The 18000-nt window shown below is 38.4% G+C and overlaps 2 protein-coding genes across 11 annotated transcripts in view; one reads left to right on the top strand and one right to left on the bottom strand.

Moving 5' to 3' along the window:
* The window catches only part of znf385d (zinc finger protein 385D), a 129389-nt gene that overhangs the window by 69983 nt on the left and 41406 nt on the right, over positions 1–18000 (bottom strand). The window contains exon 1 of one of the 10 annotated variants that reach the window (XM_058748013.1): positions 273–979. The exons of 8 other annotated variants lie outside the window; for them this stretch is intronic. In XM_058748013.1, the coding sequence (XP_058603996.1) occupies positions 273–297 (25 nt within the window). In that variant the 5' untranslated portion in view covers positions 298–979. Of the gene's footprint in view, positions 1–272; positions 980–18000 lie in introns of those variants that run through there. One more of the 10 variants, XM_058748012.1, reaches the window with a different exon arrangement.
* LOC131522504 (uncharacterized) lies at positions 2792–4148 on the top strand. The gene is made up of 2 exons (XM_058748023.1): positions 2792–2865; positions 3246–4148. The coding sequence occupies exon 2, from the start codon at positions 3329–3331 to the stop codon at positions 3887–3889; it is 561 nt and encodes a 186-aa protein (XP_058604006.1). The 5' UTR covers positions 2792–2865; positions 3246–3328; the 3' UTR covers positions 3890–4148.

Raw genomic sequence — 18000 nt, 5'->3', positions numbered from 1 at the left:
AGCTCTGTTCCCATTCCTCCGCGCATTCGGAGAGGAATCATCCGTTCAGCGGGAAGCTTCATTTCCAGACGACACGCTGAGACACAGAGCCGCACGTTTCCTAAAATCTCCTAATCCCTTCAGTTTTGTTGTAGCTCACGATTTCACACTCTGCTAAACTCCACCACAACAAATCAGGTGTCTGGTGAGGCACGCAAGCCGCGATCCTCTGATGTCCCTGCGAGAAACCCCCGCTGCGAACACCAGACAAAGCCACAGACTTTCAAACTTACCCATAAACATGCTCTCCATGGTCATCACGCGTCCAGATCCGTGGCGTCCCCGTGCACCGCTGCTGTCAAGAGTGAATCCATGATCTCATCTGTGCATGTGGAAAGAGGGACCACGAGGACTGCAACAACACCTTGCTAATTTTCTGTCCCTCTCTCTGTGTGTGAACAGAGATCCCACTTCAGAGAAACTCTCAGTCTCGCTCTCGCACCTCCGTCCTCAGCCGTGTGTGAGAGCGCTGTAATCTGACTCCTGGTGAAGCAGCTCTCTCCGGCGTGCCGATATCAGCGTCTCTGGCAGGAGTCGAGCCGCGGCTGCTCATTTGTTCTGTCTGAGTGTTCCTCAGGCACTGCTTTCTCTCTCTCTCTCTTATCTCTCGTTCGCTCTTCCAGCACCTCCCTACTTCGTCTATCATGCTTGCTCTCTCTCTCTCTCTCTCTTTCTCTCTGTCTCTTCACAGTTATCTAGTGATGTCCTCATAAAGTAAACTGGAGTTTTATTTCTATTTTATTTGAATAATTTATCTAGCAAGAAAATGTGAGCGTTTGATTTGCTGCAGAAGTCGTCACTGTCATGGTCCAAAAGTGTTTGGCAGGACATTACTAGGTTTTTTTTGGCTGTGGTGTAGTGCTTGACAGTTGCTAGGGTGTTTTGGCTGGTTGCCAGAGTGTTCTGTTTGGTCACTATGGTGTTGCTACCATGTTCTGCATGGGTACCAATTTGTTTTAGGTGGTTGCTAGGGTATTCTGGGTGGTTTCTTTGCTGTTCTGTTTATGTTGTTGCTATATGGTTGCTACCTTGTTCTGAATGATTGCTAGGTTGCTCTAGGTGGTTGCTAGGGTATTCTGGGTGGTTTCTCTGTTGTTTTGTTTGTTATGTTGCTGCTATATGGTTGCTAGGGTATTTTCTGCTGTGCTGTTTATGTTGTTGCTATATGGTTGCTACCATGTTCTAAATAGTTGCTAGGTTAATTTAGGTGGTTGCTCGGGTGTTTTCTGTTGTTCTGGTTATATTGTTTCTATATGGTTGCTACCATGTTCTGCATGGTTGCTAGGTTGTAAGGTGTGGTTACTAGAGTATTCTGGATGGTTTCTCCACTGTTCTGTTTATGTTGTTGCTGTGTGGTTGCTACAATGTTCTGCATGGTTGCTAGGTTATTCTAAGTGGTAACTAGAGTATTCTGGCAGGTTTCTATACTGTTGTTAGGTTCTCCCGAGTAGTCACTATGGTGTTGCAACAGTCTATGGTTGCTTCTATCTTCTGGATGATATCCAAGTTGTTACTATGGTGTTGCTAGGCTATTCAGGCTGGTTGCTAGAGTGTTCTCTGTGGTCGCTATGGCATTGCTAATTTGGTGCTACCATGGTCTGCATGGTTGCTAAGGTTGTGCTAGGTGGTTTCCACACTGTTGCTAGGGTGTTGTTGTTGCTTGCTATAGTGTAGCTAGACGGTCAGTAGCCTGCTCTTGCTGGTTGCTAGGGTGTTCTGTGTGTTTATTATGCATGCTAGATAGTTGCTCGATAGTTCTGGGTTCTTAAAAGATTAGTCCAGCTGGTTACAAGGCTGTTGCTAGATGGCTGCTAGCATCTTTAGGATGGTTGCTAGGCTGTTGCTAGATGGTTGCTAGGCTGTTGTGGGTGGTGAACAGCACATTCCAGGGCCCAGTTTATGGCGGGGCCCTTCTTTGACCACAACAGTGGACAACAGTTTACTACATTTTGATTGGATCTTGTTGGACCAACATAAGCAAACTGTCCAACACCATCAGATAAAGATGCTAAGACAATGGCCAGACACCTTTTTGAGGGCAAGAAGAAAACCTCTGATACTAAGCCCAGGAAGGACAAGACTTCTCATTGGTCCACATGCAGCTTCTGCCCTTCACCCATCTAGAGACTAATGACTAACGTTTTGGCCTGTGACCGCCATAAAAATTCCTCAGGACCTCTGGATGCAGCAACAGTGGGTGAAAAAAGACAGATCACAAAAATACATCCAAATCCATTCTTAACTGTATTTGGCAACCTTAAAACTGATGCAAACTACAACACATCCATTACATATTTATTCAGAGAAATAAGTATTCTCAGTGACAGCTATGAATAATGCATCTGTAAAACTTCAGTGACACTTTTCTAACTGTACGTTTGAACTATGCCAGTGTTTCTCCAGTGTTTTACCACCTCCAGACTTTGTCATTAATGTAAAAATATACCTCATTGTCATGTTCTATCCTAGATTTATCTTTAAATAATAATTGAAAATTTTATGCCCTTCATGTTGTGGCAGTTTTCCCCATTATATCAAAAATTGTATCGAATATCAGTATTTTTCAAGGTATTGTATCAAAGTTAGAAATTACAGTATCATGACAACACTAAAAAGCAGACTAACCAAGTTCTGAGTCCCTAGCCCTGAGAAGCAGAAGACATACATACATTTGAAACAAGACTAAGTTCAGTTGAGCAAACCTTTAAGGTACTTTCATCTGCATGTCCCAGATTAAGGAATTTCTGCACCTACTTCAGGGCCTTGTCTGCGTGTTCCAGATTTTAGGAACCTTTGGTGCAGCATCCACAACACTTCAGGTTCAGGGTAAGGATGTGAACAAATAGTCGAATATTCAATCTGTAATTATTATTAAAAAAATAAAAACACTATTCAAATTTTACTGTGTTGCTTTGCTGGCTGTAAATGCAGGGAATCCATGATAATGTCACGTGTTTGAGTTCCTGTTTGCCCTTATTTGGTAGTTCCTGTTCTCATTAGTTAATCCTCTTTATAGTTAATTAGTTTCCACCCGTGTCTGTTAATTATCCCATTAGTTCCTTTCGTTTGGTTAGTATTTATAGCCCTGCCTTCCCCCTGTTTCTTTGTCCTGTCTTACGTTGTTTGAAGAGGTTGTGTTTGCTCATACTGTGTGGATTTATTAAAAGACTGTTCATTTGAATACCTGACTCCTTTGTGCTCTATAGAGCTTCTAGCCCCAACAACCCTTGACAGAAGACAGGACCCTTTAAAACATGGATGAACGAGCCTCGACCCGCTCACCTACACAATGGCATTTGTGCCGCTCGCCCTCAACAAAGAGGTCCTCATGACACTGTTCCGGATCGGGATCACTTACCACCAGCCAATGGAACTCCCAGACACCTCCAACCTCGATTGGAAGGAGGCGGTCATCCGGTGTTTGCAGAGTCTCCGATTCCAATCTGGAACCCCGTCGGCCGTGGCTCCCACAAGCCCGCCGGCCGCACCGAAGTCAAGTTTGCTGGCTGTTCTGAAGTCAAGCCCGCTGTCCGCCGCTGACTCAAGCCCGCCCTCTGCGGCTCACTCACACCCGCCGTCCACCGCAACGTCAAGCCCACCGGCTGCCGCACATGTGCCCCTGGGAATACGTGTGGCTTATGAGGGTATGTATTGGAGCTCAGAGCTCGCTCCAGTGTCGGCTCCAGCCCCAGAGCTCGCTCCAGTGTCAGCTCCAGCCCCAGAGCTCACTCCAGTCTCCGCTGGTCCCCATATGCCTGTGGCCGTGGTGGCCAAGTCGGCTAAGGCCACGGAGGATCTGCCATGGCCTCCAGAAAGGCCAGCTCCGCCATGGCTTCCTGATCCACCCTGAAGGCTCTCCTAGTCTCCACCCTGTTCCAGTCCTGCACCAGCCTCCTGGGTGCCCGCCCCCCATCCCCGATTGGTACTGTTATGGCGCAGGACGCGCCTTCCGGGAGGGGGGCGATCTGTCACGTGTTTGAGTTCCTGTTTACCCTTATTGGGTAGTTCCTGTTGTCGTTACTTAATCCTCGTTAGTTACAGTTAATTAGTTTCCACCCGTGTTTGTTAATTATCCCATTAGTTCCTTTCGTTTGGTTAGTATTTATAGCCCTGCCTTTCCCCTGTTTCTTTGTCCTGTCTTCCGTTGTTTGAAGAGGTTGTGTTTGCTCGTTCTGTGTGGATTTATTAAAAGACTCTGTTCATTTGAATACCTGACTCCTTCGTGCTCTATTGAGCTTCTAGCCCCAACAACCCGTGACAGATAAATCCTAAGCACGCAAATTAAAAGTCAGTTATAACTAAATGCGCTGGGTGGGGCTGTGGAGCGTGTAAACATGTTGATTGTATTTGATCACAGAATGTCGTTGTTGGCGCTGTGAAGTTTGGAATTACTCAATCTTACTAAATTATCTTACAAAATGGAATGACTTTTGATCAAATCAGTGAAACTGAGTTATCATAATATCACCATCACAATGGGAAATCACATAAAATGTAAACTGGAGGAAAGACAGCTGTCCATCACTGCATTCACCACTGCAGGTAAACCCAGCTATTCTGATAGCCAAATGATCTTGAGACATACACTTCCTTTAAGTTTCCTCGAGGGAGAGTGGTTTAAGAACAGAAAACACTTTTATAGCAGTACAAATTTGTAAATGGCTGGCTACAAAAGTGAGTACACCCTAAGTGATAACAACTATACGTCATTTAACCATGCAAAGCCACATGTCCTATTCATCATGTTCATGTTTTTGTTTGCTTGACAGGACCATACACATTTGTTTATCTTGTATTAGAGCAGTTCAAATTTGGTGATTTGAGTACAGTTCTCTCATAATGACCACTGGATGTTCAGCATGGCACCTCATGACAAAGAACTCTCTGAGGATTTGAGAATCAGAATTGCTGCTCTCCACAAAGATGGTCTAGAAGTTCGGTAACACCCTGAAACTGAGTTACAGTACAGTGGCATGCAGAGGTTTTCCAAGACGGGTTCCACTGTATATTAGTGGTAACAAGTGGTAACTAAATACATTTTTTAAATACAGAGATAGTATGTTAAAAGTGCATTTTAGTTCATATTCATGGCGTTCCAAAATAGCACAGTTGAGTACACTTAGATGATCTTAAGTTTATCTTAAGTAGTACTAAATAATATTTTTTAGTATATTAAGTACAAAACTAGTGCGCGAAAATAGAGCACTTTAAGTACATTATGGAAGTGCACTTATTTTTCACCTGGGTTATAGGGCCCTTTGCTGGTTAACATCTGCTAAAGGAACAAAAGTCTAAACACTTAGTAAATTAACGTTTAGGAATTGGTTCAGATCACTAACCCTTTAAGCACTAGCAATTTATAAAAGTGATGCTGGCTTTAAACACCACTAACAATGTTCTAAATATGCAAAAGGTTTTACGTTTAGTCTGTATGCATCTTTAAATACAAACTATATAAGTCAATGGCGCTATATAAATAACCAAGAAAACATGTCTGCCTAAGATCTTAGGAGAATATGTCATCACAGACACAAAAACACATGTACACTTGACCTTGATTCCCCTCTTGGCTCTCACTCAGATCTTTCCTTGATTGGTTCACTTTAATTCTTTCTGAAGGTCAGGAGGAATTGACCGTTTGAAAGCCGCCTGCATGTACTGCCTACAAATCAGAGGCTTTACTTGCAAACAACAAAACAAACACGTATGCAGAGCAAAAACAGATCGTAACGTGCTCTCATCCACTTATAGAGTTCAAGAAAAAGGAAAAACAAAACACTAACAAAAAAGCGAGCAACAACAGAACTCATTGCCTCAATGGGATGCGCGTTACGCTCGCCTGCAGCTAGGAGACGGCAGATATTTTGCATCATCGCACAGATGTTTTCAATTAATCCAGAATTCCCAATCGCTCCTGTGCCTCTCGTCCCGCCTCCAGCCCGCCGCGAGTAAATAAATTTATTCCGTATCTATAGCTGCAGAGCCTCGCTCATCCGACTCCACTCGTCCGGGCTCGCAAATGTGTTTTTTAACCTTGACTCAGAGGTGTCACTGCTGAGATAGATTATTATTTGTCACCATGAATAGCATTTAACAGCAGCTGTGCCCAGAGGAGCCCACGGTGAACCACATGCAAAGTGCAGCATGGGAAACTTCATTAATCTCTCTGTCACTTTCATGACGCTTTTCATTAGTTACGCTGCTATCTGATCAACTGGCAGGTTGTGGGATGTTGTGTGTGTTTCTGAAGCTCTAAACAGTTTCTGCGACAGAGGAACGGCGATCTGGGACACACAAAAGAGGATGAGAGAGTTAACTTCTCTGTGACTAACCAGTGCTGTGTCCCACAACAACACTGCAAGATTTGACACAAGCTTACGGCTTCCTAAATCCTGTACAGCATAAAAAAAGCATTTACTATTTATTAAATAAATAAACAGCTTACTGTATACTGTTTACTGGTCAGTACATACAGCCTTTATTATTTAAAAAAATAATAAAACATTAATTACATAATCTGCTTGCTAAATCCTGCTCAATATATATGGCATTTACTATTAAAAAACAAACAAACTGCTTACTGAATCCTGCTTAATACACACAGCATTTATTATTTAAAAATAGTACAATAGTACAAATAATAATACAAAATTTAATTACATAAACTGCTTGCTGAATCCTGATCAGTATATTAAATAAATTTAAATACATTTTTAAATGAATGAATGAATGAATAAATAAATAGATAAATAAATGTGTTGTGACTCATACACTTGCTATATTTTTAAATTAAATTAATTAATTAATTAACAGCTTACTGTTTGCTTTTTTACTGAATCCTGCTCAGTACATACAGCATTTATTATTTAAAAACATAAATAAAATTTTAATTACATAAACTGCTTGCTGAATCCTGCTCAGTGGCATTTACTATTTTTAATAAATAAATAAACAAAACAAAAAAAAACTGCCTACTGAATCCTAATCAGTATAGGGCATTTATGCATAAAGTACCTAAGCTCAGTACAAAAAGCATTTACTGTTAAATAATAATAATAATTTCATTAACTACTTGCTGAATTCTGCTCAATATATGGCATTTATTTTTTAAATACATAAATATGTTATGGGTTGCTCAGTATATATAGGGTATTATATATAAAATAAATAAACTCTTAAGTGAATCTTGCACAGTATACAGTCATGGCCAAAAATATCGGCACCCTTGGTAAATATGATCAAAAAAGGCTGTGAAAATTCATCTGCATTGTTAATCCTTTTGATCTTTTATTTAAAAAATTCACAAAAATCTAACCTTTCATTGGATAAGAAGAATTTAAAATGGGGGGAAATATCATTATAAATAATGATATAAAATAAATACACATTGGCCACAATTAACGGCACCCTTTTATTCATTACTTTTTGAAACCTCCATTTGCCAGTTTAACAGCTCTAAATTTTCTCCTATAATGCCTGATGAGGTTAGAGACACCTGACAAGAGATCAGAGACCATTCCTTCATCCAGAATCACTCCAGACCCTTTAGATTCACAGCTCCATGATGGTGCTTCTTCTCTTCAGGTCACTCATGTTCTACAGGGTTCAGGTCAGAGGACTGGAATGGCCAGCAGAAGCTTGGTTTTGTGCTCAGTGACCCATCTTTGTGTTGTTTTTGAGGTTTGTGTTTGGATTATTGTACGGTTGAAAGATCCAAACATGGCCCATTATAAGATTTCTAACAGAGTCAGTCACTTATTGATTTTTTATCTGTTGGTATTTGATAGAATCCATGATGCCATGTGTCTAAACAAGATGTCCAGGACCTCCAGCAGAAATACAACATCAAAAATACAGCAGTATATATCATTGTACACATGGGGTACTTTTTATCCCTGTGTTCACCAAACCCATCTTGAGTGTCTGCTGCTAAAAAGCTCATTTTTAAGTTTCATCTGACCATAGAAGCCAGTCCCATTTGAAGTTCCAGTCGTGTCTGATAACTGAATATGCTGGAGTTTGTTTTTGGATGAGCGAGGAGAATTTTTCTTGAAACCCTTCCAAACAACATGTGGTGATGTAGGTGCTGTTTGACAATTTTTTTTAAGGTTTTCTGACCCCGAGACTCAACTATTTTTTGCAATTCTCCAGCTGTGGTCCTTGGAGAGTCTTTAGCCACTCAAACTCTCCTCCTCACCGTGCATTAGGACGATATAGACACACGTCCTCTTCCAGGCAGTTTCCTAACATTTTATGTTGATTGGAAATTCTTAATTATTGCCCTGATGGTGGAAATGGGAATTTTCACTGCTCTAGCTCTGTTCTTAAAGCCATTTCACTAATTTGTGAAGCTCAATTATCTTTTGCTGCACATCAGAAATATATTCTTTGGTTTTTCTCATTGTGATGGATGATTAAGGGAATTTGGGCTTTGTTTTCCCTCCTATTTATATTTCTGTGAAACAGGAAGCCATGACTGTATAATTTAATGTTCATAATCACCTTGGAGTGCTCAAAATTGTGAATATGAATGGGAATATACTTCAGAGATATTTTACTCATAAGAATTTCTAGGGGTGCCAATAATTGTGTCCAATGTGTATTTGAGAAAAATATTTATTTCATGATGAGATTTCCCCCCATTTTAAAGTCTTCTTATCCAATGAAAGGGTAGATTTTTGTGAATTTTTTAAACAAAATATCAAAAGGATTAAAGTCAAGTGTGTTGCATTGTGGGATACAGAATGTACACGCAAAGCTAACATACCCACACCTCATTTGTTTCTCCTTTATAGAAATGAGTTTAAACGGAATGCAAATGAAGACCTCTTTATGAAAGTGAGATAAGAAGAATAAGAAGAGTCACAGGACGGCAGGCAGTTGAACTCCATGTACTGACACCAGCAATTTAATCAGCAATTTACCAGCAATTTAATCAGCATTGTTTCTCAGATGTTTCAAACTGCTCAGATTCACCAAGGTTTGCAATCAAAACCATCAAAATATATCAGGATCTCGATATAAATTCTAAATGATCTATTGTATACCTCTGTACACTTACTATATGACAACTCTTTACTTATTTGTGCACATTTTTATTTCTTCTAAGCAAAATAAACGATAGTACGTGATCTTTAACTAAAAGAGCAACACTGGAGCAAAACAATCTCTCCTCTCTCTATAGATATAACATCGTTAACCCTTTCTCGCTTTCACTGTGAGGTGTATACACACAAACACAAAAGCCATTTTCATGACCTAATGATTCCATCAGCAGAAACGGCCTTGGGTGAAGTCATTCTGCAGGAATAATACGGTGACCTGTTTGTCATCGCATCAGAATGTCAGTCTATAAAACAATATATTCTGACATAAGTGCACACAAGCATGTGCGTTAATGGCTGCTGGTGGTTGCGACTGTGGGCTGTAATAGTTGGCGTGAGGGTTTGACAGACGCCTACAGATGCAGAGGTGAAAATGCTGTTTACATTTAACAGAGACACACATGAAGAACACGAATGAAACATGAAGAGAGCAGCCCCCATCAAACCCTCTTGATCAGCAGCAGAGAGGAGCAGCTGTTTCAGGTCTGCTAAATCAAAAACTCATGTCAAAATCAGAAGGTAACCGGTCAAGGTTACAATGTGCTTTTTAATAAACTAAAATTGTACACTGCACAATTGCAATTCAAATTTTCAAGGAAGTCAAACTAAAATGAACTGGAATTCATTTAGATAAGATTTAGAGTAATTTAGACTAGAATCTAGTAAAACAAAATTTGTCAAGAGAATCTTGACAAAGGATTGTTTGAAGGTTTTTTGGGGGAAAAAAAGTTTAAAAACCTTGAAGTTTGAAGGTTTGTAGACAGAGAATATGATATAATGAAACAGAGATAGAACAACAGAATGACAAATGGAATAAACAATAGAACAATCAACAGACAGATAGACAATTGTTGATAGATTGATAGAAGGATGGATGGAACATGGAACAAGACAGAATGATAGAAAGAACAATGGATGGATGAAACAAGACAGTAAAATGGATGAATGGATTTCCTGTGTTGAATTTCTTTGCATTATAATTCAGCTTCCTGTTAGTCTAATTAAATTCAAATTCATACTTATGATTTGAAAGGGAGCCAATTCGTCTATTGTGAATTTTTGCAAAACCCCGCTGAGTGTCGTATGATTTTGCCTGGAGCAAAAAATACCGCAAAGTCAGAGTGGGTTTATTTGTTTTCTCCACTAACCATTTACAATCGTGCTGTTGTTCTGGATATCACCCTGACTGTGAATACCTGCAGATATTATGATATTCAGGACAGCAGCATTATTGCTCTTGTGATATTTATTAATGCACCAAGATTAGTGCCTAAACACCCTCCTAACAGTAAACTCACTGTAACGCACTTTCTATCATGGCATATTTCTTCAGTATACATTAATCTTGTGGTAACAATGTATGAAAATTCTTGTGTTGATCCTTGTGGTCACTAGTCCAAAGTATCCCATAAAGCTCTTTTATTAAAAGCACATTTTGAGTGAGGTAACTGTACTGTGATATGGATCGCATTTCTGTCTGCATCGCTTCCCCACTTCACTCGCACAGCTCTCAGAACAGAGATTAAACGCTCCGGCAATCACCGTCCTCCTCGTGCTGCTACTCTCTCATGCCGTTCTTTTTTAATAAGATTTTGCTGCGTGTAAATAGGTAGAGCTGTGAGAAAACAAGGTTGTTATTTATTGGGGCTCAGAGATGCGTTTCATATCATGGGGCTCAAAGAAGCGTTTGCGCTCTCAACACAAGTCGCACGGAAGATCTTATCAAAGTGCTAAATACCAAAAGTGTCTCAACATTTCACAACTGCAGATAAGTCACCCACATTTAACCAGCTGAGCTGAATCCAATCACACCACAACAACAAAACATCAAGAGAACAACACAAGATGTGCTTTTTTCCAGACTGTGATCCTGAACAAACCTTAGACCATGAATTCAAAGCATTCAAATTTGGCATGCAACTCATCCTGCAATAGTTTACCATGCACATGCCCGAGAACTTAATTGTGCACTTGTTTAAGAGAGATGATACTTTTAAAACAAAAAATCAAACAAAAACAAAAAATCATAGTTACACAACTAATCACAAATTCTTTGTTAAAGGAATACAGTACTCCCCTCACCAATGGATGCTCTGCAGTGAATGGGTGCCGTCAGAATAAGAGTCCAAACAGCTGATAAAAACATCACAATAATCCAGAAGTAATCCACATCGCTCCAGTCCATCAGTTAATGTCTTGTGAAGTGAAAAGCTGTATGTTTAAAAGAAACAAATCCATCATTAAGACGTTTTTAACTTGAAAATGTTACTTCTGGCTTCCTCCTGTAAAAAAAAAAGTTGTCTCTTTTTGAAATCTGCACAAATCAAGCACCATTTACAAGTTAAAACAGTCCAAAACAGTTCAGTTTTTATCAGCTGTTTGGACTTTCATTCTGACGGCACCCATTCACTGCAGTGGATCCAGTGGTGAGCTATGCTAAATGTAAACTCATCTACATCTTGGATTTCAGCTAATTTTCATTTCCGAGTCAACTATTCCTTTAAGGACTTGTTGGACAGATTTTGAAACACTCTGAAATTCATGCTGCGTTTACAAGTAGATGCTCTGCACACTTGAAGAGCATCAGCCATATGGTGAAAGTTTTGTAGTGTGCAATTCGATTTACATTAAAGGAAGGACTCGAGCGCTATCTAGGGATTAGAATATTATGTTCTATATGGGCAACCACCTTAGCAACCATCTGGAACATCCTAGCAACTAGATATAGTATCAGTGCACTAAAAACACTCAGAATACTTTACCACTGCATGGCAAAATCCAAAACTCTCTAGCATCGACTTCTATACCGAAAGGCACCACTCACATTCTCCAGAAAAAGTCAAAATCTTGTGTTTCTATTTCTGTTCTAAATTTTAATTGCTTATTATGAGCAAAGTTACCTTTTATAAAGATAAAAAGATACCTTTTATTCATTAAAATGGTAAGCAAACATGCTGAACATCAGTAATAAGCATCTGAGTTTATTTTCATTTGAATTATAAATGCCCCGTCACCCATTACGCAAGAACACACCACTTCCTTTCATGGAGAAGTCTCGGGACGGGAGGAAAAAGATGAATGTAGCCAAATCCTACAGAACCGTTTCCCAGCTGAACAGCTGATAATTAAATTCTTATGTGGGCCTGACATCATCTCCACTCCAGCATGTTCAGCTCACGGACTGCACCAGATGTCAAACAGGAAGAAGTAAGCGCCTGCGGCAACAGCGTGGCCTAATGTAAAGATATTTTAGAAGAAGTGCTGTGAATTATCAGTGGAAGATCTGCGGTTCAGGCCTGAACTTTTACACAAACACTTAGTTTTGGCACATGTCCTGTAAATAACGTAAGTAAAAAAGAGGGCGTTCACACAGAATGGCGAGACAAACTGCAAAGGATGGCTATGAAAGCTTTCAGGGGTTAGCAGGGTCAGATTCAGCTGGTAGATGTCATAACTGCAGAACTTGTTACATCATTTTTAAAGCCATTCATCTGAATTCTGCACGTTTACCCCCAAAATCTGCAGCGGAAGTCTACAGAAAGAAATAAGAATGAAGAGAAGGATTTGTGCATCAATAGGATTCAACCAAGTGCTCACGAAAAAAAAAAGAATCTTTAGCCAGTTCTTGAAAGCATCAGCGTAATACACAGTACACACAAATACTGGGTAAAATAGTCCATTTTGTATTGAATTGAGCTCTTTTTCATTTTTTATCAATACTTTCTGGTAGTGAAAGGACATAAATTAACATTTTTCTCTCTCTCAAAAAAAATTAAATTAAAAAATCTAAATCTAATAATGGCGCATTGACTGAATTTTTATGATTCTTATCAGAATTAATATAAATCAACATTTCTCTCAAAAACGAGCCTCATACTCTTTAGTTGTCCATTTGAATTACTTGAATGACTCACTGACTGAATCAAATGATTCTCAATTTGTTAGAATGAATATAGATCACCATTTCTCTCATTTTCTATACTATATTAGATGGAGATTTTTTTTCTTAAATGCCTTTGAATTTGGCCAAAATGATGTCTTATAATCATACTCAAAAACAAGTCCATTTGAATTCTGTAATGACTCACTGGACTTAATAAAACAATTCTCAACTCATCAAAATCAATATTTTGCTCAAAAAACATGCTCAGAATGCAAGACTCATGCTCTTTATATACTATCTTGGATGTTTTTTTTTTTTCTTTTCTAAATGCTTTTGATTTTGTCAACAAGAGGTATAACCATGCTAAAAAATAAAAGGCTTATGTTTGAATTCTTTAAAGTCTCACTGGACTAAATAAAACAATTCTCAAGCTATCAAAATGAATGTAAATCACTGCTTCTCTCACTTTATATACTATAATGGATAGATTTTTTTTTTTTTCAAAATGCCTTTACATTTTGCCAAAAAGAGTTATCTTATAATCACACTCAAAAACAAGTCTTTTATCTTTATGAATTCTCGAATGATTCTCGAATGACTCAATGAACTGAATAAAACAATTCTCAACTTATTAGAATGAATATAAATCAACAATTCACTCAGAAAACAGGTCTCATACTGTTTAGTCATCAGTTTTAATCACTGTAATAACTCACTGACTAAATCAAAAGATGCTAAACATATCAGAATAAATAAAAATTAACATTTCTCTCACTTTATGTATTATCTTGGATTGATTTTTACCTTTAAATTTAGCCAAAAGTGTTATCTTATAAAAACAAAGTCTTATTTTTATGAATTCTCAAATGACTCACCAGAGCAAATAAAACATTCTCAACTTGAATGAATATGAATAAAAAATTAATAAATAAATAAATATAAAAAAATTTAAATGCTGCAAAATATGTCTCTTATTCTTTTAATCACTGTATTGACTCACTGACTGATTCTCAACTTAACATAATGAATACAAATCAACATTTCTCTCATTTTTTTTATAATATCTTGGATGGATTTTTTCCAAATGCCTTTGAATTTGGCCAAAAAGAGGAATCTTATGATCACACTTAAAAAGCAAGTCTTATCTCATTGAATTCTCTAATGAATCACTGGACTGAATAAAACTCATCAAAATATAAATGTAAAAATGTCTCATGCTCTGTAATTGTCCATCTGAATCACTCTACAGAATGAACATAAACCAACATTTTGCTTATACCTTAAATGCTATCTTGGATGGACTTTTTTTTCCCCAAATTGTCTTTGAATTTGACCAAAATAAGGTGTCTTATTACCATGCTGCCTACCGAATGGATCAGCCTTAGTGTCTGCCTTACAATGCAATCCAGGAATAGGCAGTTTACTATGCTTTTGAACAGAGCAATAAAGCCAATTTCTGTATTGCGCTACTAATTCACACAGTCTGACAGCAAATAATCAACGAAATAAATGGCTGTAAAGTTTACCAAAATAAACAATGAGTGCTGACAGAGATCAATATCCAGCATCTCACAGTTTTAATCATCAGCGCGGACAATAACGCAGAACCAATTGTAAACTAATGTAATAAATTCAATCATTTCAATCGGTTCCGAACGCCATCAGGCTCTTGTTTCTCTCTTTCCATATTTATAACCCACAGCTGTCTCGCTCGCTTCAGTTTAGCCAATTGGCCGTTAATTGGGGGTTTGGCACTGGGTGAGTTTTTGTAAACATGAATCAGCAGAGCCGTGCAGTGACGGATCGGAAAGTACAGATGAAGCCGATCTCGCCGGTGGAGGCCATCGATTTCTGCCAGAGCTTCTTAAGCCTTCAGCACGGCGGGTCAATATGGATTTGATATACGCGAGTTTAAAACGAGCCGAAAACATACAACCGGCGTACTGCGGGCAGCCGAGTCAGCAGAGACGAAATTAAAATGACAAAGGTGGCTTTGGGATGCAGATATCGACTGAAGAGTCGGGACAATGTTTGGTGAGTTTGTCTCGCTGATAATGTCTGTGCCAGAGGAAATAACACGGCCGTGCGAAACTCCTACAGGGACCAAAACATTGTCTGTAATCACATTTCCTGGGAGCGGGAGAGAGAGAGAGAGAGAGAGAGGGAAGATGCCTCTGTGAGAGGGATTAATTGAATCCTGTGGATACACACGGCCGGGGGTGAGCATGAACCGCACAGAGCTTTAGACGCCACGCTGAAGAGACAACGCACGCGTACACGCTATTATAAAGAGCCGGAGTGATTCCCGTGCGCTTCTGATTAGTCTTAAAGCACCAGCCTCTTCTAACTGCTATTTATGTGCCAGTTCATTGGAGACACACTGTGTGGTAGAAGGTGATCATCGACAGGCCTGCTTGAGCAGCGTGAGCCTGATATCGAGCTTTCTAATGGATTTATGTACTCGCTCAGCATTTCACTCCATTAACAACATCATCACAGTCTGAACTGTGTTTATGCCTAGAGCTGGACAAAACGACTCAAATATATCTCGATACTGTAAGTCACAGTATTTATTCGGACTGTTAAGTTATTCATTTTAGTATAATGAAATGACATATGCAATTAAATCACACAATCGATATTTGATTTATTGTGTCTTTTTTTTTTTTAACTAAGCACCATCACATTAGTTGGTGTTATAGTAGAATTAACCATGGCACCTCTTCGAGCAACACATTAATCAGTGATTTTGAACAAACTGAGTCACTGAACAAATCAAAAAGTCACTGAAACAGTGATTAACTTATTTTTAAAAATCACTTGTCAGCAGCTATTGGTGTAATAAGGCAATCTGAAAAAAAATCTAAATTAATGATGTATTAATATGTTAGGTATATGCCTAATAAATTGATTTGTTTGAACAATTGCAATTCAATATATTCAATAAAAAAACGCAAAAAACAAATGGGATGAGTCTTCAAAATCAATCAAAGTCATGTTTATGAACCAAAATAAAAATACATAAAAATAAACAGCAATAATTACTTGGGAAAGTTTGGAATCGCTGTTTTTTTGGGGGGAATAAAATACTTTTATTCTGCAAAGTTGTATTGAATTGCTCTAAAGTGACAGTAAAGACATTAATGTAACAAAAGATTTCGATTTTAAATAAACGCAGTTCTTTTCAACTTTCTATTTATCAAAGAATCCTGAAAAAGTAAAAGTGAAGTGACGTGTGGCCAAGTATGGTGACCCAGGTGACTCAGAATTTGTGCTCTGCACTTAACCCATCCAAAGTGCACACACACACCGTGAACACACACCCGGAGCATGGGAGCAGTTGGGGGTTCGAAGGTGGACAATTCCCCCACGGCAATTCCTGCCGGACCTGAGACTCCAACCCGCGACCTTCAGGTTACAAGTCTGACTTCTATCCATTAGGCCACGACTGCCCCCTGTAGACCCTGTATCACATATTTTACAAAAATATTAAGCAGCACTACTGCTTTCAACACTGACAATAAGAAGAAATGTTTCTTGAGCAGCAAATTAGAATGATTTCTGAAGGATCATGTGACACTGGAGACTGGAGTAGTGATGCTGTAAATTCAGCTTTGCATCACAGGAATAAATTGCATTTTGCAATATATTCAAATAGAAAACAGCTATATTCAAATTTTAATAATAGGCCTATTTCACAATATTATTTTATTCCCTAACCAACTGTTTTTGCTATTTAAAGTTAAACCAGATACTGTCTTAATAACACTTAACAAGACAAAGCAGACAAGGAAAGGAATTGCAAAACTAGTCTGACACAAACTTGAAACATAACAGCCAGATAAATAGCGCAATGTTCACAATGTGGAGTAATTTCATATCGCTCAGCCCTAGCTCTCACGCAACATTTTGCTCCACTATCAAACATCATCACAGTCCAAACTGCTTTTACGCCACTAGGCTTTATGATGTTTTCAGGGACCATCTCTAAATTCTTGATGCCGTTCCAGCGTCAAAGATCTTCCACAGGATATCCTCACGTCCGTAAATTTAGCTGAATTCTCGGACGCTCAAAAGCTCCAGGTTATTTACAGTTTTCTAACAGCTGTCATACAGCCGTTAATGCCAGGAAAGAATGTGCACATCATCAACCTTTGACACTGAAAGCCCAATAAATCGGCAGGAAGCCACTGAACCCAAGATTGATGATCTTTATCCTTCCCCAGTTACTGTCACGGCTACAGAAAGATACGACTTTCATAAAGATCAAACTCTTCTGTTGAAGTTTTCCTGTGTTTGTGAAACTAAAGTGTCTCTTGCTAAGGAAAAATACTGGAACTGAATGATTTTCACACCATTCGGTTCCGTTAACGAGTGTTTAACGTCTACATTCTTTCACTGTACTAAAATACACCAGTGATCACTGCCAGGTACATGCCGGTTAGAAAAATCTGCCTGACCCACTGTTATTATCGTTAACTAAAAATATTATAAATTGTTTTAATTAAATTAAATGAAGCTGAAATAAAATACAACACAAATATTAGATGAAAAAAAAAAATTACTTACAAAAAAGTTTGTCTTGGCTACTAATTGAAAGGGAAAAAAACTTTAATTTGAAGTGCTAAAATGACTAGAACTGAAACATAAAAATAAATTAAAGCTTTACTATTAAATATATATATTTTTTAAAGCACAAAGGAAAGTGCTTATTAAAAAATATTAATAAATACTATAATAATAAAACCAAATAAATAGGACCAAAATATCACAGGTCTGACTTGAAAATGATGAGTAGACTACAATCTGTGTACAGTATGCGTATGTGCTTATAATCATCTCTGAAATCACATTTTTAAGAAACTTACTTACACTTACTCATGTCCAAATGAATGTAAGCAGCAACTGAGAAAAAGCCTGAACTCAAGAAGAAGAAGAAAAAGAAAAAAAAACTCCTCCTCTTGATTTACCAGG

The sequence above is a fragment of the Onychostoma macrolepis genome, chromosome 16 (assembly GCF_012432095.1).
Source record: "Onychostoma macrolepis isolate SWU-2019 chromosome 16, ASM1243209v1, whole genome shotgun sequence".
In the NCBI taxonomy this organism is placed as follows: Eukaryota; Metazoa; Chordata; class Actinopteri; order Cypriniformes; family Cyprinidae; genus Onychostoma; species Onychostoma macrolepis.
Note: the sequence above shows the minus strand (reverse complement) of the source record. Positions and strands in the feature narration are given on the sequence as shown.